Source organism: Mustela erminea, chromosome X (assembly GCF_009829155.1).
Source record: "Mustela erminea isolate mMusErm1 chromosome X, mMusErm1.Pri, whole genome shotgun sequence".
NCBI classification, from domain to species: domain Eukaryota; kingdom Metazoa; phylum Chordata; class Mammalia; order Carnivora; family Mustelidae; genus Mustela; species Mustela erminea.
In genome coordinates, this window is record NC_045635.1 from 112,192,362 (window position 1) to 112,213,495 (window position 21,134).

At 47.1% G+C, this 21,134-nt stretch overlaps 1 protein-coding gene across 1 annotated transcript in view; it reads right to left on the minus strand.

Moving 5' to 3' along the window:
• GPC4 (glypican 4) overlaps positions 1-21,134 on the minus strand; it is a 106,291-nt gene that overhangs the window by 2,182 nt on the left and 82,975 nt on the right. Inside the window, exons 3-8 of the mRNA XM_032330368.1 lie at positions 17,989-18,380; positions 6,736-6,901; positions 1,809-1,939; positions 1,522-1,668; positions 791-927; positions 8-183 (exon numbers count right to left, since the gene is read on the minus strand). Coding sequence (XP_032186259.1) covers positions 8-183; positions 791-927; positions 1,522-1,668; positions 1,809-1,939; positions 6,736-6,901; positions 17,989-18,380 — 1,149 coding nt within the window. The remainder of the gene's footprint in view (positions 1-7; positions 184-790; positions 928-1,521; positions 1,669-1,808; positions 1,940-6,735; positions 6,902-17,988; positions 18,381-21,134) is intronic.

Genomic DNA, 21,134 nt, shown 5'->3' on the forward strand with positions numbered 1-21,134 from the left:
TGCTTACTGATATCAAAGAAGTCCACATCGTTCCCATTGTAAGCGTTCTTCATTTTACTGGTCATAACCCGTAGAGCCATGATCTGGCGAAGGATCAGTATGTCTGGTTTGCTGGTGTCCACCTGGACCTCCGGATTACTGCCCTGGTTGGCTAAGCCATTTCCCGTCACCGCGAACAAGTATCTGAAATGGAAAATGACCCCGTTAAGATGATGAGTAAAGCTCAAAGTCGCAGAAGATCACAGACAATTCTGCCTTGATTCTAGTATCCCCACTGAGTGCAATTCAGGGGAAAGTTGTCCCATTTCTTGTTTCTCCACTTTGACGGGGACCTTTTGGAAAGCTACTCCTTTTAACGGACGTTGGTGGGTCAGGGTCAAGGGCCGATACAGTGGGGACTTAGGAGAGTTACTGGGTATGGAGGGGTGGCTACATAAGACATCACCCAAGAAGAGAATGAGGCCTTTGGGGGAACTGGAGCTTTAAGAGGCCAGGCCGGGGGGGCTGAGAATCATAGGCATTAAAACCCTGGAAAGATGATGCTACCAGAACCCTGAGTTGCAGTCCTCGTGCTGGCCCAGAGCCACCATCACAGACCTCTGGCCCAGGACTCTCCGCAAACAGCCGGGTGCCTTCCCAAGGCTTGCAGAGCAAAGCCTGTTCTTAGAACATTTAGAAGCCAACCATGCTATTGCTACCCACTGTCACGTACTTCATGACGCCTCCCTCGAGTGACATCCGAGTGGCGCCCGTGTGACAGGCCCGCGAGCCCCCACCGCCCGCGGCTCACCTGCTCCTGCCTCTCCCGTTCCAGCAGTCGTCGTCGGCGCCGCGGCCGGCGGCCACCCTTTCATCGCTGCAAACGCTGCCGGGCAGAGAGGACCAGAACTTCTTGGCCTGTTTCAGCTTCTCCTTGACATCAGTAACCTCATGGGGGAGGGGGAGGGAAAGAGACCTCTGTAAAAACACGCAACAGCCTACACATGTGTCTTTTGATCATCTCTAAAGTAGCTCCAGAGTGCTAGGCAATTCCTTTTCAACTCGCGTCACAAGAGAAAAACGCAGATCAAATTTACACAGAAAGAACAAACCCACTCCAGTGAACTAATGGTTGGAATGCAGGCCCCGAGGGAGCGGCGCAGACCCACTGTCCACTCTCCCTCTTCTTCGTAGCTACCGTCTGAGGCCCGCCAGCCTCCAGGCCCCGCGGGATGAGGAGACTTTCTCAGGGGACGCCTGCTTCTCCCGCTGCGCCAGGGGCTTCTTGAGAACGAGGAGGCGACCCACCGCTCTGTGCCTCCCTCTAACGGGCACAGTAGATGCGCCGCGTTTCCTAACAACGTACGGACTTTATGAGCCAGAAAATGAGAGGCAGATTTATGGACATCCACATGCAATCTGCTTGGAAAGTTTCACCTGAAAGACCCGCAGTTGACAGACGTCCAACTAAAACTGCATTTGGAGCAAATGCTTTCGGTTCTTTGTCATTAAACACGCCCGTTCCTGCGCCAAAGTGCTCACCAGTCGGTCTAAACTCGTGCCAGCCGCCGTGGTCGGGCGTTCCTCGGGGTGATACGGTCTGAAGCGAGCGCTGAAAGCCCCCTCGGAGATGGAACGGGAGGTCCGGCCGGCCGGGAGGGGTTTGGGGGGCCCACATCCCTGGAAAACCTGCATCGAAGCAAACACGGTCACATTAGGGAAGGTGCGTCCCAAGCCTGGGGTGGGGTCGGGGGGGTGAGGGGAGGCTGTGAAGAGGGGTTGGCGGGGAGGGCTCTGCCTCTCCTTGCCAGTTATCCTGCCTTCGTTACCTTCTGAGACACTTGCACACTGTTCTCCTGCATATTCATTATAGCGTCGGAAATCTTCACGTCGATGGGATCCATGACCGATTCGATGTTGAAAGGACCCTCGAGCCTCTCTGCCACCATCAGCATCGCATCTAACAGGACATTTGGGGAAAAACAATACAGCACAAAAAGTAAACCGTGAGTTCGGCTGTGGGTCATCAGTCTGCTTATCTCACCCTGTCTTTGTTTGGGGGGCGGTGGTTAGGGGAGAACGCACGTGTCCTGATCAACTCGGGTTTTTATATCCGTTTCTATGAACACCAAGCTGCATTTAGTCACCGTGTTTCACTAGCTCTCTAAAGGGTGAAATGGCCAGGTAGATGCTTTATTCCACAGAGAGGAAACCCAATTGGGAACATTCTATTACACTGATTATTCATTCCCTGTGTGTGTCGCTGGCTGTCGCTGTGAGGCTCTGCACCAGCTCCCGCAGACAAACCTGCGGCCGGGGGCACAACAACATGCCACTTCTGCCAGTGACTTCCTGGGATCTTTTCATTTAGGTTCCATTTACAAGACTCAGAAACATAAATCCGTTAAAATCCTGGCATATCATTTGCTTTCTTTCATTTTTTAAATGAAACCTTTTCAGCTCCTTGAGCGCACAGTTGGAAAGTACAAATGACAGTGTTCCGAGAAATTCTAATGACTTTTCAAATAATGAAAATTTGAAAGATGCAATTTTGTATTAAGATAAACTTCCCATTTCAAACACAAGGGCCTCGATTTAAAGCAAAACGTGTGCCTCTTTTCATTTGGGTGAGGTGACAACAGAAGACACAGTCTGCAAAAAGCCCAGTGTGAGTCTTCGTGGATGACTCTGCGAGTCACCTTGGCCTTCTGGAGGAGTCTAGAATGTTTTAGTACACGTTGAATCTCTTAAAACAAAATATGCGGTACTTGTTTTTCTGCCATACGTGTTCGTGGGGATCATGAGGCTTAGTACTGATATTTCCTGGTCAAAATTCGAGGAAACTGGAAATGAGGAAAAGGGTGCTTCACTCTGGACAAGCACTGAACTTTTCCACTTGTCCGCTCTCCTTTTAACTCTGGTGCTTAAGGCCTGGGAGGGAAGGCTCTTTAGGCCCAGGTTATCCACAGTCTTCAGGTAGGCCGAGGATAGCTCCCAGCAAGGAGGGCTAGTTTCCAGAAGCCTCTATGCCCTTCTCAGAGAAGACTGCAGGCCACCACCATCTTCTACCTCAGCTTTCTGGTGTAAAGGACTTTGGGCAGCAGCCTGTCCATGAAACCCAATTTGATCATCAACCTTTCACCTTCCACCTAAAACAGACCCAACACAACAGCCAAAGGCATAGGGGTCATTTCTCTAACAGATTTCCCTGAAACGCACTTTTTTTGAAAAGCAGTCACAAATGAAGTTTCAGACTGCATTGTGGTAAGCACCAATAAAGGAATGCTTCCTACCTCTTAGTAAATAAAGGCTGCCGGCATGAACATAGCATCGTACCAGAGGGGAAATTGCTTCTGATGGGCTAGCAAAGGGAGACTTTTGTAAACAAGTCGAGCATCGCTTCAACGTGTTCATCCTTGTCAAAGCGTCAAGGACTGCCACGTCCAGAAAGCACATTCTTTGTAGAGGAAGTCGCTTGCTCCAAATAAAAATATTATGAATAGACAGATAATCAACATCCAAAATGCAGAGGTTTAAGCAAGGGTGGGGGATCCAGTGCATTTTGGAACTACTCATTCCCCTACCGGTGAGGAAAGGCGGATCACTAATGTGTTTGTGAAAGACTGAAAGGAAACATAAACCCGATTCTTCTGGCTGTTTGGCGTCTTTGTCAACTCTGGGAATGGAGGGAAGCCGGGCCTTTGTTGGGGCCGGTGCCATGGCGTCCTGCACGGGGCAGCTGAGGAATGCAGAGAGTGGCCCCTCCACCCCTGGGGGGAGTCCCGCTTAGCTTTCAGTGCAGCCCTTCCCTACAAGTGGCCAGCCCCGATCAGAAGCCCTGAGGGAGAGCCGAAGATGGTGAGTCCAGGCTAAAGGTCTCTTATTTCCAGGATATCTGACCGGCCCCTGCCTCCTGCCGGCAGCCCTGACACCCCAACATCCCAGCACGGAAGTCCTGCAGGCCACAATGTGCGACACGAGTCAGGCTGGCTAGGCGTCAGGTGAAGGTTAAGGCAAACCACAGTACGTGACGGAAAGCAAGGTGCAACTGAGCAGCATTTAAGCTCGTCCGGAAACTGACTTCATCTCGGTGGTGGCGGCGGTGGGGAGTATTGCGTTGACCTTCTGAGCCGGCCTCTTACAAAACCAAGTCTGGGGTGTTCCAACTGTTTGGATCCATCTGGATCAAGGCTGGTGGCAATTCAAGAGGGAAAGGAGGACACAGCAGCAAGAAGGCAGATGTGGAAAACTGAGCCTGTCTCTTCGGGGGCCTGGTCCAGCCACAGGCTTTTGGCGCTCAGGCTATGGGCAGGAGGTCATCCCCACCCGTCCACAGAGAATCCCCTTCACACCAGGCAAACTGAATCCTTTCGCGCTGTGCCGCCAGGACTCACAAACCCCCATCTTCAGGCTCACGACTCACTGGGAAAACAAAAGGCAGTTTCCCGACTTAACCCCAAGATCTGATTTTAAAGAAGTTGGGGAAAAAGCCCATCACCATTCGTTAACTGCAGTCGTTTAAAGGGGAAAGAAAAATTCTTTGCGAAGGGAAAAAAAAAAAAAAAGAACTTAGAGCAGAGGCATGTAAATTGGGACTGAATTCTACAACCACAGAGCAAATTAAACCCTGGTGAAAATTCATAAAAAAGCACTGGGGATTAACAATGTCTGTTACCCCTGGCCTGTGAGATCAGCTTATGGGACAGAAAGAATAAAATACCCATTAAAAATTAAGTTTAGATACAATTATATACCTCATCCCTCCAAGGAGGATCATTTCAAAGAACTGAGGAAAATGGATTCAGAAATCCTATCAATTTCCACTCGGGTTTAATTCTGTTTCTTGAAAGAGAACAAACGTAGTTTTTAAAACTCTCAACAAGAACAACCACCGCAACTCACTCCTCCTTGCTTGAAAACATTAATTAAGCGAGGCACAGTGCAGTTTTGATTTGTCGTGGATCTGCAAACTCTTTGGGAAAATGTTTAAAAAAAAAAAAAGGAGCATGAGAAAATTTATATTTTAATACAATGAGTTACAGTTTCTGCCAGACACGTTGGAACAAGAGAACAGTGCAAGGAACACGGCCCTCTGCCCCTCACTCGTGACCAGTCTCGTGACCAGTCCGTAGAAAGGTTGGCAAGACTCGGGGGCTGTCGCTCTGCACTGTTTGTATGGCGAATTCTCCTCCTTTTCCTGGAGAACGAGCACATTAGGTGCTATAAAGTTAAAAGGCGAACCGACATTTACAAAAATGAATTTAGCAGAAGGGAACTTCAAATGTGGCATCTGGGTTGTGGGGGGCGGGCAGTGAGGGTGGGATTGAAAAATTGAAAATTGAAACATCAACTTCCGATCTGGAAATGCCATGAGCTTTTATTTCCCGGGGTTGGGGGTGGGGGGAGGGAGGGAACAATTTTAAAGCCACAATTTCTCCCATGGCTTCCTTCTGGGCACGATGGGCCATCCATGCAAGAGCTTCTGCCGCCTCTGGCTACCTTTTTTTTAAAAGATTTTATTTATTTGACAGACAGAGATCACAAGTAGGCAGAGAGGCAGGCAGAGAAAGGAAGAAGCAGGCTCCCTGCCGAGCAGAGAGCCTGATGTGGGGCTCAATCCCAGGACCCTGGGATCATGACCTGAGCCGAACGAAGGCAGAGGCTTTAATCCACTGAGCCACCCAGGCACCCCCTCTGGCTACCCTTTCACAGGTCTTCTCACTTAGAGCTATTTAGGCTACAATTGTGTTGAAGTGCTATATGTCTCTCTCTCTGCCCCCCCACCCCCCACCCCCCACCCCGTCAGTGTTCAAGAATCTGTTGGAGCCAATTTATTGATGCATTTGCAAACAGAGTTAATATGGTAATTAGCTCTCATGTAGACTAAAAAGTAAGAAGCCTTCTCTCCCGAGTCCAATCCCGTGTCCGAAAGGTGACAGCAAATTGCACACACGTTCCCATGACGTGAACAAGGAAGTGAAAAACAGGTGCTTCTAAAGAAGCCACTTATGTTCTGCAATTACTCAAACGTGACTGGGCGCTGGAGGAAGAGCCGAGTCTGTTTCGTGAGCCGTTTAGGTGTGTGTGTGTGTGCGCACGCGCGCATGTACAGCGCCACTAGCACAGAGGACCAGGAGCCCCCATGCCCGTCATGGAGCTTTCAGGACTAAGCTGTGCGTTAAGGGCACATCAACAAACTCGACGGCCGGACCTGTAAACAATCCTTAAATTGTCCTTTCCCACTGGTGCTGATGAATCCTCTTGGATTACACTGCTGTCTGAGCTGGCTAGAGCACTCGGGTTACTGTGAAATCCTCTGGAGAAAGAGAACCCCTAGATTCCCTCCCAGTCAGGTTTCACTTGGTTCAAACATCCAACGGGCATCGGGCCACTATATAGAAGCTTCGGTCCCAGGGTGACAGGTGATTTCAAAGTTCAGTCAGTAACGGCCATACTCTAGCATTTACAGGGACACAAGCCTATGATGAGTAACTAAAACAGACCTTTCGGGGAGGAAATGCCAAAAAGTCACATTCTCTTTCTGATACCTTGGTATTTGCTAGGTCTGAGGTCTTCCATACCAGCACCATCAGTTCAAGGGAACACTTACCTGTAGAATGGTGCAAACTCCAAGTAAACGTAGAACCCTGGCATCCCATAAATAAGGCACAGAAGAACTTTCATGGACGATAATTACAATATTCCCCGTGCCTGGAAGCTGAGCTCTCTGGCAACACAACTCCCTCCCTCACTCACCTATGAAATTGTTCCATTCAAAATCAAGATCGCCTTGGTTGGCCAGGCAGCCTCTCATGATGTTGGAGCAGTAGTTGTAACACGGCTTCACACTCACGAGCCCCTGGCAGTGGGAGCAGTAGGTCATCTTGAGCAAGGCCTGGGTACACTGGGCTGTGGGATTGACCTAGTTTGGGGGAAGACAAATACAGTGGTGAGGTAGCAGTAACAGATGACCTTAAGGGTTTGGCCATGAATTCGACTTAGAATGAGCTGGGATGGATAACACCGAGCAGGCGTGGCCTGTTACTTGTAAGAGGCAGATTAGAGAGAAGGAAAGGGTATGCTGGGAAGAAGGTGGGTGGGGAGAGAGGGAAGAACACCACTTGACCCTTAATAACCCAGGGACACACACTTCACACCCCGGAGACGCCCATGCTCCCTCCGTCCGCTCTGTCTCTCACTCACGCTCACTCTCGCTCATTTTATGTGGCTCAATTGTTCTGAAGTCCTCAAGTCCTCGTACACACACGGTTCCAGGATCAGCTAGGAGACACAGGTGGAGAGACGACCTTCTCCTGCCCACTGTGCATGGCCTGCTGTGGCCCCTACCACCAGTGTCTGCCTTGGACACTTAGCCCACCGGCATCGAGGTGTAGCAGGGTCCCTAGTGTGTGATCCCTTCAACACCAGTAGCTGTGCTGAAGGCAAAACTCAATGTCTTCTGCGGGCAAGAACGTGCATACAGGGCGCCTGGGTGGCTCAGTGGGTTAAGCCTCTGCCTTCAGCTCAGGTCATGATCTCAGGGTCCTGGGATCGAGCCCTGTGTCGGGATCTCTGCTCAGCAGGGAGCCTGGTTGTCCCCCACCCCCGACTTCCTCTCTGCCTACTTATGATCTCTGTCAAATAAATAAAATCTTTTTTTTTTTTTTTTAAAGAACATGAATACACTTAAACTTGGGCTGAGGTGAAGCCCTTCTGAGGCTTGGGAACAGTAAAGCAGAGTGCTCAGGCAAGGCTCAATGGAAGAGACGAGACTTTGGTTACACTGGGGAGAAAGGGTTGGGTTTAACTGGCCAGCTGAAGGAAGACCACCACCGCCAGGGAGAAGGCCAAGTGCCTGGGGTTGGCTGCCCAGGAAGGACTGTGTGCGTGGCCAGAACTGAAAGGCACACGAAGACCAGGCAGAAACAGATACTACTGGGCAGTTCATGAGGAAGGGAAGCCACAAGGGTAAAAGTGGTACTGGCCACCCTCCACGGAGAAAAGAGGCTTCTTGTCCTCTTCCGCTTCTCTCCAGGGACACTGAGGCACACAGGAGCGCAGGCCACCTGCCCTGCATCTTCATCAGTGCATAGGAAGGATGGTGGCCAGCCATCATGCCCCGCCCCGCACCGGCAGCTACCCCGGGGGTTCCCACCCTCCTGTTCTTTCCGCACCGCCCTCTGCTTTCCCAGCCGCTATCAAAGGGTTAGTGAGTTCCCCTCTTATCAGTACCCACCAAGGTCCCGAGCAAACTTCTGATAGCAGATACCGGGCAGGGAACAGATGCTGGGATGACCTTCACCTGCCGTGGAGTGTGACTTGGGACACTGCTTATCACCACTACCCTTCGGAACAGGAACAAGGGATGAGAACTGTCAGGAGGAAACCTGAACACCATTGGCTCCTATCTGATGGACACACACAGCCCGCCTCTTAGCCCCACCAGAACGCCAGCCTGAAGCGGGCGGGGCCGGAGCCTCCAACAGCGAGGCGCTAATTGTGTAGGTCAAAGTCAACACCCCCTCCCAAGAAGGAGGATTTTGCCGCTGCAGTTTGAACCCAGGCTCAAATGAGTCTTTTCATTGTGCTTTAATGGGCAGTGAAATCTTGGCTACCTGATACCCTGGGGGGGATGGCCAGTCTGGAGGGCTAGATTTTCTGGATAACCAAAAGTTCACTCTTTTATAGTCACCAATAGTTAGGACTTCAACACCTGCCCGTCCTACCCCCTCAGTTTACAGAGGAGCACACAAGCCTGGAGGCAGGAGGTGGTTGGAAAAGCCCAGGAGCGCAGCAGTCAGGGTTGGGAGGGGCCTTAGAGGTCACACCGTAGGACTCTCACATTTAAGAGATGAGAAAAGTGAGGCCACACATTTCCCAGACAGATCACGTTTCCCTGCCTTCTTCAGCACAGGCTGTGAAACTCCCATCTTGGGCACACTTGTTTTCCCCTCCATTGCTAGGGTTCAGTTCCACATTGACCATACCGCTAACTGGCTGGATTTCAGAGAGGTGAAGAGTTAGTGGGTAAATGCCTACGAGAAACTGGAGAAGAACCTGTGGCATTTGTTGGATACTCTGCTTCAGCAGAAACCATGCCCTACTACGGAAACATGCGCAAAGCTCAAGTGTCAACAACTAGTCACTGAGCACCTATCTCGTGTTGGGGATTATTCTGGAATGTACTTGTGATTAGGTAGCAAGCAGGAATCTCTGTATTAGAGCGGGGAACCTGCTCTCGAAAGCACAAACACATTCCAAAATGGTATGGGCCTGTAGAAAATAAGCAAAAAATCTAAAATCGTGGTAGTTTTATTCAACAAATGCGCCCCTCCCCCCTCCCCACCACCAGCTTTCTTTTCATAACTCTTCGTGGTCCGCTTTATTCTTTGTTCCACTCTAAGTCAAATCTGTGTTGCAGCAGGCCCGGTCTGCACAGGTTGGTGTCTGCTCAAGGTTTAAAGCCCGGGACCAAACAAAATGACACAGTAGAGTTTTATTAAAGGAAGATTATGGAACTGGGTTTGGCGGACAGCTTCCACTTCAGTCGCTTGCTAAGTACTGGCTCGTGCTCTGCATGTGACCAGTTGTCTAACTACTAAAAACGATCATGAAGAACTCAGCTATAACATGTTATGGAGATACTAAATGCTGGAGCTGAGAAGAGAGATGGGCAAGTTTTAAGAAAACAGCGATGGGCAAGGACATGCACAATACCCAGCTGGAGAAAATCAGACTCAAGTCTTTGGCCTCAGGACCACTACCTACAGCACTATGCATGACTTCACATTATTCAGATTGGGAAACAAGACCCTTGTGTGGGAATGAGGCTCTGGCACAGAGAAGCATCGTGGTGTTTTTTTTTTTTTTTTTAATTTCATTAGAGAGAAAGAGAGAGCAAGCATAAGTGAGCGGGAGGGGCAGAGGGAAAGAGAGAAGCAGGCTCCCCGCTCAACTGACTGAGCCACCCAGGTACCCCTGAAGAATGATTTTAACACAGTCAGGAAGTGGAAAGAAACAGGGGTCCCCTGTGATGTTCACCCCCAAGATGTACCAATAATGTGACCACCCCCCAGGCCTTAGGTCTAGGTCCCCAATCTCATGGACCCAGCCAAGCTCAGGATGGCAAACCCAGGATGCCAAGAACCACTTCTCCTTTTTGGCTCTGGAGTACCCACTGGAGAAACAAAATGGTTGCTTATCTTTGAATCCTCAAGGGCTTCATTCTGGGGCTTTATTTATTTTGAACAGAAACTCAAGTACAGGGGCACCTGGCTGGCTCAGTTCATGAGCCCAGGGTCCTGGGATGGAGCCCTACGTCAGGCTGCCTGCTCAGAGGGAACTCTGCTTCTCCCTCTGCCTCTGTCTCTGTCTCTCCTCCCACTCGTTTGCAAGCTCTCTCTCAAATAAATACAAACCCTTAAAAAATTAGAAATTAAAAAAAAAAAAAGAAACTCAAGTTCATTCACATGTCACTCCCTCCTAAGCCTCAAAATCAATTGTTGGAGTCCCTAAATAACCTACTAAAGTACATTTATGTGGGGACCCAAGTCCAAGTGGTAGATCCTGCACGTGGGGATTAACACAAGGGGCAACTATACTCCAAGGTCGCCTTTTAATCGTCAGTTATATATTGATGCTCTGTGGCCCAACATGCCGCTTAAAATGTTCAACATAATTATTCCTTTGTGCCACAGCTCTTGACTAACATTTGAGGTTTTCCTTCTGTTTAGAAGCCTCTGTTGAGCCCCAATGCCAGTAGGATTGGGGGGGGGGGTTATGAGTGCTTTGCTAAAAGGCACATGTTTCAGACCTCTCTTACATAGTAGTTATTTCTCTAAATGACATTTAGAAACAAAGGAGCCAAAACTGTACTGTACATTCCTCCCTTCCCCCTCTGAACCACTAATACAAAGAATGAATCCATGGTCTCAGGAAAAAATGTTTATTTTGCTTCTGTGGTTTCACGATCATGAAGAATCTTCATGTCAAAACCAAAGAGAAGGATATTCTACGTCAGAATTGCCTGTCTACTGAGAGCTTTTATTGATGTTATTGATATACGATAGTTAAAACAAACTTACTATGTGCCAGGCTCTCTTCTAAGTACTTTGCATGTATTAACTCATTTAAGTTTGCATGTACTAACTCGTGTATTAACTCATTTAAGCCTCCCGATAATCATATGAGAGGCATATTATCATTTCATTTTACACGAGAAAGCAGGGGTCAAAAGAGATTAAGGGACTCACAGGAGATCTTCAAGGGCAGGGCCAAGATTTGAATGTGGCCATTTTGGTTCTAGAGCCCATGCCCTGGGCTTCCTTGATGTGCATCGGAATGGCTTCCTTGAGTAACTGCATTTCAGGAACAATGAAAAGAAACTCGAGGGCAGCACATGGAACATGGTCCTTCTCCGTAGGGACCCAGACCTAGCACAGGGGAACCACACACAGCGAACGCTCAGCTATGAGGCTGGATGGTTTTCTGGCAAGAATTTGCGGTTTTCAAATTTAGTGACCAAATGAAATCATTTTTATGTTGGAGGGCAAGTTAGGATTCACCCACATGGCGGATGTGCTTGACTAGACCCGACCCCTTGGATGAGATGACATACTGTTTAATGAACAACAAGGACTTACTCAGCCAATGCTCTATTCTCCACAATGGGTCGAGATACCACAGGGACGGGGGGGGGATTATATATGTATATGTATATATATATATATATATATATATATATATACACACACACACACACACACACACACACACACACACACACCACCCACCGGCTCCTGCTCACAGAGAATTCAAAAGCTCCAGTAAACACTGTTGCCCAGAGAGAGAAAAAAAGAGCTCACTTAAACAAAAATGCCAGCAAACAGTACATCTATCTCACCAAAGTTTTAATATTTTGAAAGACTTGGGGGTTATGCAGTAGAGGTGATTAATTTCTACTAAAAAGTGGGATGTTATATGTAAGAAAAGGGGTTTGACATTATTTATGTAAGAATGAGGTGGTCTGAATTGTTTAGTTTGGGGGGACAGTACGGTAGAAACGGGATATCCTCTGGACTCAATACTTCTCTATGTCCTCAAATCAAAATCTATCTAAGTTACTGACCCATAATGACAAGATATTAACAGCCAATCTCCAAGTCTTATAAAATCCTGCAAGACTGATCAAGGTCTTTCTAAGCATTGAAGTGCCTTGGGATTTTAGGAGGCTGTCTATGTTTCACAGTTAAAAAAAGTCAGTAGGAGTGTGGGGGGAGCGGGGGTTAGAATCCTCATTTCCCTTTTGTGAGACACTCATTCCTGCCCCCCAACAGACATCTGCACACCATTTTTGCTATAAAAAGACTCTACAGAAAAGTCTCCTTCCCTGCAAAGACTTTTAATATAGATCGAGACTTTCTACTCAATAACCTGCATTTTCTAACCACCACATTAAAAACTACTGCAAGCGGCCTGGAAAAGTAAAACTGCTGGAGAAGACCTCTCCGTGCAGCCTGGATTTCATTTTGGTAATTCCGAACGAGCCTTAAGCCACACTGCACAGTGATGGCAGTCAACACACTGCACTCAAGTTAAAAACACATTTCCTTTTAGTTTATTTCAGTCCCTTACATACATTTGCTGCAACATTTTTTTGGTCTGCAAAGCCAATCGCCCCAAACAAACAAAAAAGACCTAGATTTTCTCTGTTGCTTGGTAACATAAGCACCCAATAAAAATAAGGGGAAATATTTCCCCAAATTATGGGGGGAAAAAAAGATAGGGGACCCAAACATGCTGTGAGATGTGATGAGTTTATTCAACAACTTCCTAGGGTTTTTTTTTAAGATTTTATTTATTTATTTGAGAGAGAGACAGAGTGAGCAAGCGAGCAGGCAGAGGAAGAGGGAGAAGTAGGCTTCCCACTGAGCAGGGAGCCCGAAGCAGGGCTCGATCTCAGGACCCTGGGATCCTGACCTGAGCCGAAGGCAGATGCTTAACCAGATGCTTAACTGACTGAGCCACCCATGTGCCCCAACAACTTCCCAGTTTGAATTCACTGCACACACACAAAGAAAGAAGGATGAGATGTTCCTAGTGCCCTGATAACAGAATTTTAAAGACATAACAAAATATGTGGAACAAACAAGGGCCCATTCAGGAGTATTTGTCCATGTGCTGTAGATAAAACAGAAGCATCCTTATATTAACCCTTAAAAAAAAATTTTAAAAAAGAGAGATTTTTGTCCTGAGAGCACGCTGTCTCAAGTCCTTAACCCTTTCCACCCGGTCCTGCCAAGCCCCACTTCCTCCCCCACTATCAGTTAGAGTCCCACCTTCCTCTTCTGGTTGTTTAAGGTTATGAGTGTAAACAAATACTCAGGGTTGAACAAGTGTCTACACCCAGCTTCTTAAAAGCTTTTTGGATAGAACTTTATTACAATGTACATTTATAATGATGCAGGAAATGGCAAAATAACTTGTGTAGTACTCTTATAGGTGTTGGGGCACTGTGAACAGACGGGATCAAAGGGCGGGTGGTGGTGGGGGGAATGGAAATTGTTCTCGAGGCAGGACAATCACTTAGACATCACAATGGTAAGGAACTGCTTTCTAATTATAGCCCCTGGAGTTTGGGGTGGGGGAGTAGACATAGTCCCATTATGTCAGTGTTAATTGAAACCATGAGAATGCAACTCTCTTTGGCACAGGAGCTATTCATTTTCATGGTGCATGGAACCACTCGTGCATTCTTCAAAGACCGCAACAGACTTCACCCTTCCAGGCAAAACTGCTGCTAGAGCAGGTAAATAAGCAATGCATCATGAACCATGACAAATAACGAAGGGCTAAGTCATACGGAGACGTATAGTGCCAGGGTGCTCTTGAACCATTTGTTGTTCATTAAAGGGACTTTTCTGCAGTTGCAATGGTAAAGCTCAGTGGAGTAAGCTGCAGTCACCCCATGTTTGGGCCCAAAATATCTGAAGCAAGGCAAGGATACTTGGACTGAGCCATGACTTTCCCTTGAAGTTAAGCTTAGCTTACTGGTGCCAATGGCCTTTAAAAGGCTTAGTGATAATCAAGTCATTGCTCAGCATTTACCTGCAACCCTTGTGTGGCAAAAGTAATCTGGAAGAACAGGGCATCCACTTCCAAAGAGAAAGTGGGAACATGTTTTAAGTAGGCGGTAACTAAGCCAAGACCCCAGTGCTTCTCATACTTGACTTTCAGAGACATCTTTGTAGATGAGGCGGGTGAGGTGACTGTCTTTAATGTTCTCCACTCTGAGTGGTCTTTTCCAAGCCCAAGGTAATTCATTCTACTTGACACCAGAAGAAGGAATGTCTAGTTCTTCAGTTGCTCTAGTCCCGCCTGCAGACCACCCTTGGACAGCAACTGCAGACTTTGCTTCCAACATGTACAACTTGAAATAAGGCTTTGCTAGTCGGATCATTTACTGTCTTCCCCATACTACGGTATCTTAAATTAAAATCTATTTGGTAGTCATACTCCAGAAATTAACGTTAATAAGTATTTCCTCAAATATCCAAGTGTTCCTTACATAATTCTAGCCAGAAACATTGCATAAATGAGAAATTTTTCAATAATTTGTGTTTTAACTCCTATAGAAATTGACCTGATGCCTGAGTATCTTATCCTTATGTCATTTAGATAGCATGACCCAACTTAGTCGGACGGTTTGATTTCAAATCAGTCCTTAAGTCTAGAAGAAGCTCAGTAGGGAAGCAAAACAGTACTAAAAAGTTTCCAGTTACAAATTCAACTTTTCAAGTAGACACAAAAGAGTATTTTTAACTAAACAATTGGCAAGCAATGTTTACTCAAAGTAAATTAAGCCTTATACCTTGTATTCATTGTATTCTCATATAACTACACAAACATCTCTTACGCCGATATTAGAAAATACAATGAACATAGACTACACATCAATTCTGAAGCAAATTTAGGGTTATATTTAGAAAGGAACTTTCTCAAACAACTTAACAATACTAAGGTGCACAGGAAATCTCTTGCTAAAAAAAAAAAAAATTCATACCAGAAAAAAACACCAGAAATTGTGACTCTTTTGTTCTGAGTCACATACTCTTTATTGTATAGTTAAGCGGGTTTGAATCTTATATACAAAAGCCAATCTTATGGATTTCCCACCATGAATTCTGAGAACCATGTCAAGAAGAATGGGACACGGGGAAGCCACAACTGCTCCCTTCTCCCTACCCTGGGGGGCGGGGTAGGATGGACAACAGCAAGCCTTCTAAGCCCTTGACTTTCTAAATCTGCAGTGAGGGGACCTGAGTGGCTCAGTGGGTTGAGTGACTGCCTTTGGGCTCAGGTCATGATCCTGGAGTCCAGGGACCAAGTCCCGCATCAGGCTCCCTGCTCAGCAGGGGGTCTGCTTCTCCCTCTGACCTTCCACCTCTCATGCTCGCTCTCTCATTCTCTCTCCCCCAAATTAATAAAATCCCTAAAAAATAAAATAAAAATAAATAAATCTGCAATGAAGGGTCTCTAAATCATTTCCTTATTTCATCTACTGCCTTCCACCATGAGCTGGAGTTTCTGGAACCTCAGCTCTCTGAAGCGGGGCTCCCACCTAGCAAAGTGAAGTGAACCAGACTTCTGTTGGTTTGGTCTCCTCTTCACAAGAACTGAAAGAGGGATGGCTAATGGAAAGCAACCATTTTTTAGATGCTTGCAAAGGACATTCTACTTCATGCCTTTCTCTTTGGCTCAAGTGTCTGCGCACGTGCGCGCGCTCTCTCTCTCTCTCTCATTCAAAGCACACAGCCCTGCCTCCCTGCCTGTTCAGCTGAGGATGAACACAAGGACTTGTTGGTGTGTTAGGTGAGCTACCATGTAAACAACTGTGCCTTGTTTCAGGGCTCTGAGATGAGCATCTGGAGGATTCCTAATGATTGCTGAGGTTGGCCAAAGTTCAGGAATCAGATTATTCCTTTAATTATAACCATCACCGCCCCCCCCAACTTGCTCTCACCCACCATTTATAAGGAGAGTATCAGGAAAAAAGGAGTCAACAAGAACATGTTGGAAAGAACTGGCATTCCCTGAGAGTTCAGGTGCCTGGAGATGAGAGGGAATACACAGACCTGCCAGAATAAAGGCGACCAATCAGCTAAGCCTCCTTTCTCACCCAGTCCTGGGATGGAACATCCTAGAAACACCTACTTCTGATGGTACACAATTCTTTAGAATCTCACCTTCACTGGACTAACCTCAAAGTTTCCTCTCTAACTAGGGTAACGCGGAAGCCTGGTCTGCTCAAGGCAGCCCCGATTGCCTCAAACGTAGCGGCAGATGCCATCTGGGTGGGACAGCTAATAAGAACCTCATGGTTTAGACAGCAAGCATCCTGGTTTGGACCCTACATTCCTTGGTCACCCGAACTCTCACGAACTCTCTCATAAGCCATCAGATTGATATTCCAGTTGTCTGGCCACTCCCTTCAGGCCTCAAAACAAGGAGCTGCTTATCCTTCTGTCTGCAAGTTTTTGAGCGAACAGATTATAATCTGGCTTTTCCTTTGAGAGCTGAAATGTAACAGCGCCAAGATCAGTCTTCCTAAGGTAACGTGCCCCAGATTACTGTGTCTTTGCTGATATCAAGTCACGGAAGGGTAAGAGGAAGAAAGGCCTTCAGGAAGTTTTCAAATTTCATTTTTTTTTTCTGGGGGAGCAGGGACTGAAGGAGCCAGAGAACTTTTTCCTCCCTTGAAATCTTGCTCAAAGCTCTGCTTTGAGGGGCACCTGGGTGGCTCGGGCAGTTAACTGTACAATTCTTGGTTTGGGCTCAGGTCATGATCTCAGAGTCGGGAGATGGAGCCCTGTGCCAGGCTCCACACTAGCAGGGAGTCTGCTCTAGATTCTCTCTCCCTCCCCCTGCTGCTTTCTCTCTCTCTCAAAATAGATAAATAACATCTTAAAAACAAAACAAAATAAAACAACCCTCTACTTTGAAAAGCGAGAATAGTTAATAGAACCGCTTCTCTGGTGCGGCCAGGAGGGAAAGGCACAGAGGCGGAGTCTCCGATCCAGGAAGGCTGCACCCATCTCCCTTGCCTCTCCTCTCTGGAAGGAGGCCCCTGAACGACCTCCTTAGCTGGCTTCAGAGAACACTGTCCAGTTCTTTTACTTTACAAATGACGGAAATGTGCCCCACTGCACCTGCCCTTGCCTACACAGTATGATTTTCATTCTGTCCATTGGTAACCCTTTATATAAACAAAGCTGCAAGTCAAGAGCACGGGGCACCCACTAACTGTCGTAAAAAGCTCTGCCTTCTAAAGAGCGCTAAGTACACCTTAAAACAAGGAAACCCATACTAACGCATGTTCAATACGGCTCTAGACTGTAAGGCGGGGGCCCCAAACCCAGTCACTCAAAGCAAACAAACAGGGAGCCCGCCTGCTTCTTTCTCTGGAGGGGAAGGAGAACAGGAGCTGAAGAGCATGGCCATGGTAGACCCACGTTGGAAAATTAAGATTCCAAAGTGAACATGCATTCTGCCTCCAAGAATCGCTACCAGAGAAAGCGCTGGAAAGAATGACGTTTATGGGATGGTGTTCATCACAGCACGGTCCCTAACTCCAGGATGTACCTGTATCAGAACAAAGTGTGTGAGGGAAAGGCCAAGAGAAAGAAGAGAGCAGAACAGGAGAAAATGGTTATCCAGCCCATGGAATTCTATTGATTTTCCAACCTCCCAAACTTTCTCCTTTTAAACTTACTTATGTGAGAGACAAAGAGAGAGCACAAGCAAGACGGACAAAGGAGGGAGAGAACCCCATGCAGACTCCCCACTGAGCTTGGAGCCCGACCCAGGGCTCCAACCTGCGGCCCAGAGAGCATGACCAGAGCCAAAATCAAAAGTCTGACGCCCAATCGAATGCGCCCCCTTAGCACCCCCCAAACTCTCTTTTGAAATGAAACAACAGAAACAAAGGCGTGGGATGCAGAGAGCACTTACCACAGAGACTTTGCTCACTACGTCTCTCGCGACTGCTAAGCCTTGAGCAAAAGTGCGGGCGGCGACAAACGCACGCGTAACCTGCAGCTTCAGTTTCCGAGGGACATCTCCGAAGGGCTTCAGCTGCTCCGTGTACTTGCTCACGCACTCCAGATACTCGTCTGTGAAGTGGTACTGGGAGTTAACCAGGCGGAACATCCGCTCCAGAAGGCGAGCCCAGAAGTCACTTAGCATTTCTTCCAGGTTCACGCTTCCCGCCACGTAGTAGCGCTTCAGCTCCCCAAAGAGATCTTTAAATAGCTCAGAATTTTGCATGTATAAGCGGCCATAGGTCTTCACGAACATGTCATTCAGGGATTTCTCTGCATTTTCCAGTAGTTCTTTGAAGAATTCTAAAGACAAAAGAAAAAAGGGAAGAAAACATTTTCAGTAATTAAGTAACAAAGTGTCTCTCAGGTCAGTTTGAAAGTTGGGGGAAAAATGTCAAAATGAAATTGGAAAACACACTCATATATAAGGTGGATTTCTTTTAATGTCAGTGAAAGGAAAGCCAGGTCACAAGCCACAAAGTCATGGACACGTGTTTACACCTAAGAGAGAGGGAAAATAATTATTTTAGACCAGCAACTTCTCAGGAGTCAATATAAAATACACACACATGAATGTAAGTACACACACACACACACACACACATCTCTCGTTCAGTCACAAGGTAAATAAAGAGCTGGATAAAAATGGGTACATGAGATCTAAAACATGAGGCCTGCCAGTACTTTCTACAGCAAGAATCGAAACCAAAGCTAACGATGCCTCCTAACTGAAACCTGACACCTGGACAGGTATTTTCAAAACATGTTGTTTTACTCGGACCCATTTTTTTTTCCTTTTCCCCTTACATCTACGTGACACGCAAGAACACTGCCTAGTACATGCTGGAGGCCAAGAAACATAATGAAATACCACAAAAGCTAGCGCTGAGGTTTTCTGAAAAGAAGTTCTCAGGTGTTCCCTGTGACATTAGCACAAATTGGGGTATCCAAGTTGAATGTGGGTTCTTAAAGGATTCATATGGGAACATCATGAGATTCTTTGTTGGGGGAAGAGGGGGAAAAGGGTGGGGAAAGGGGAGAGGAGGGACAGAGACACGCAATGCCTAGCAGACTCAAGCACGGATTTTGTGTATTTACAGGGCAACAGGAAAGTAACTGAGAAAAATACGTAAGAATACCTGGTTATTCCACATTTACTTTCTGGCCTGAATGCTGAAAGATTTTAATCTCTTAAGTACAAAGAGCAAATTAGTTTTTCCTGAAGCTTTTGGGAGGCAGTTCAAAGAAGGAAAGAGCTGATGGTGTATCTGTAACAATCATTCTTAATGAATCTATGGCTGGTATAAAAATAAACACTTCAAGATATTAAGTTTACAAGCAGAGAATGTAATAAATACTAAAGCGAACTATAAGGACCACATTAAGAAAGTGCCTCCAAGAGAACATGGAGTAGAAGAAAAAACCTGGTGCCTCCTTTGAAGCCAGAAGAACATTAGCAATCTTCTCGAAATGCAATAGTGTGGCAGAGCCATTATCCATTATCTTCTTACGTCCGGCAGGCAAATGAGAGGCTGAAAACTACTTTCCAGTAGTCTCTCAAAACCTGCACTGAAAACACTGTAAGCCTTTTGGAAGGGGTGTGGGTGTCTCTGCGTACTTCCAAGAGCTTCCATACTCGTGCCCCCAGCTCATTACCACATGGTGCCTTGAGCCCGGCTTCCCAAACTATGTGTGTTTTGTCTGTGGGGTATTCCTGTGGGGAGAAGGGCTCTTTCCTTTCCCTTTGGTTGAAGTTTCTCTTGTTTTGTATTTCCTGGGCGCTCCTCAAGGAGGAGAGGAGAAATGGAGTCCCTCTGAAAAGCTAAAAAGGGCGGGCGGGCGGTGGGGGGGGGGAACCTGAGGAGAGGCATGCAAGTCAACTCGTGTCCTCCATTACAAGCACGGCCTGGTGTTTTTACCCAAGGTCGCTCCCTGGAAGAAGACCAGAAAGTACGCAAGGAGCTAGGGGAACCATATGAAAAGCATTACTCAAATCAGGTACCTGAGAGGCCTCTAATTCTCTCCAGAATCCAAAGTGATTCTCAAGTGCGGTCCCACGACAGGCCACCAGCAACACCATATCAGCAAGGCCCTTGTCAGAAATGCAAGTTCTTGGGCCCCACCCTAAACCCACCAGATCAGAGACCCCGGGGGTGGAGCCCAGCCACCTGGGACTCTGGTTCCCCTAATGTTAGAGAACCACTGTTCTAGCCAAGGAAGCGTGTCCCATTTTACCCCTCAACAGCTATCAACACCAGCTCGGGGCGGTGCTAAACATGAAGCATACGGGTTAAGCGTTTTAATTAGAGGAAAACGTCTTTCCAATGACTTGGGTTTTTTCCATGTCTTTCTTGCATTCTTGGGTGTCACTTCTAATTTTTGGGGTGGGGGGGATAAATTTTCTTGTACGGAAGTCTCTCAACTAAGTGTCCAGAAGGCAGGTAGTACTTTCCTAGAATTCAAAGCTGGGGGGTGGGGTGTTGGGGTAAGAAGCAACATGAAAGTGTCATCTGGTCCACTTCCCATACCTTGCTCAATTCCCTAGCAGCCCTGCCCTAGCTGCTGGTTCATTGGGGACACGATAAAGAAGGAACGCCAAGCCACGTCAGTACGCGCCTCGTAGGCTGCACACGTAGCTTGCACGCGCTAGAAAACTAAAGGCTGGTCACTGAGATCTATCCGCGAGCCTTGTGTCAATCCCCTGCTATTAGTATTTCGCAATCCAGAAGAGAGGATTCCAAAGGCAACCACAGGTCCTTCCCTAATATTGGATTTTTATTATATTGCTCATAAAATAGGCACACATCATTTAGGGTAGAAGTAGGATGTTGGAAATTATTTGCCATGTGCTCTGATGACTCATGTAATAAGGAACTCTGAATACACACTTGCATGACTAGGGAATGGCACCCACAGTTGTATAGCTTTTAAGGGTGGGGGCAGGGAGGCATTTCAGAGGTGTTTTAATTTAAAACAGCTGTACAGTGTCAGAGTTCATTGTTCAGGCTCCAAAGGGCTCCAGGTCAAAGAAATGCCAAGACACTGAGCATCTGATGG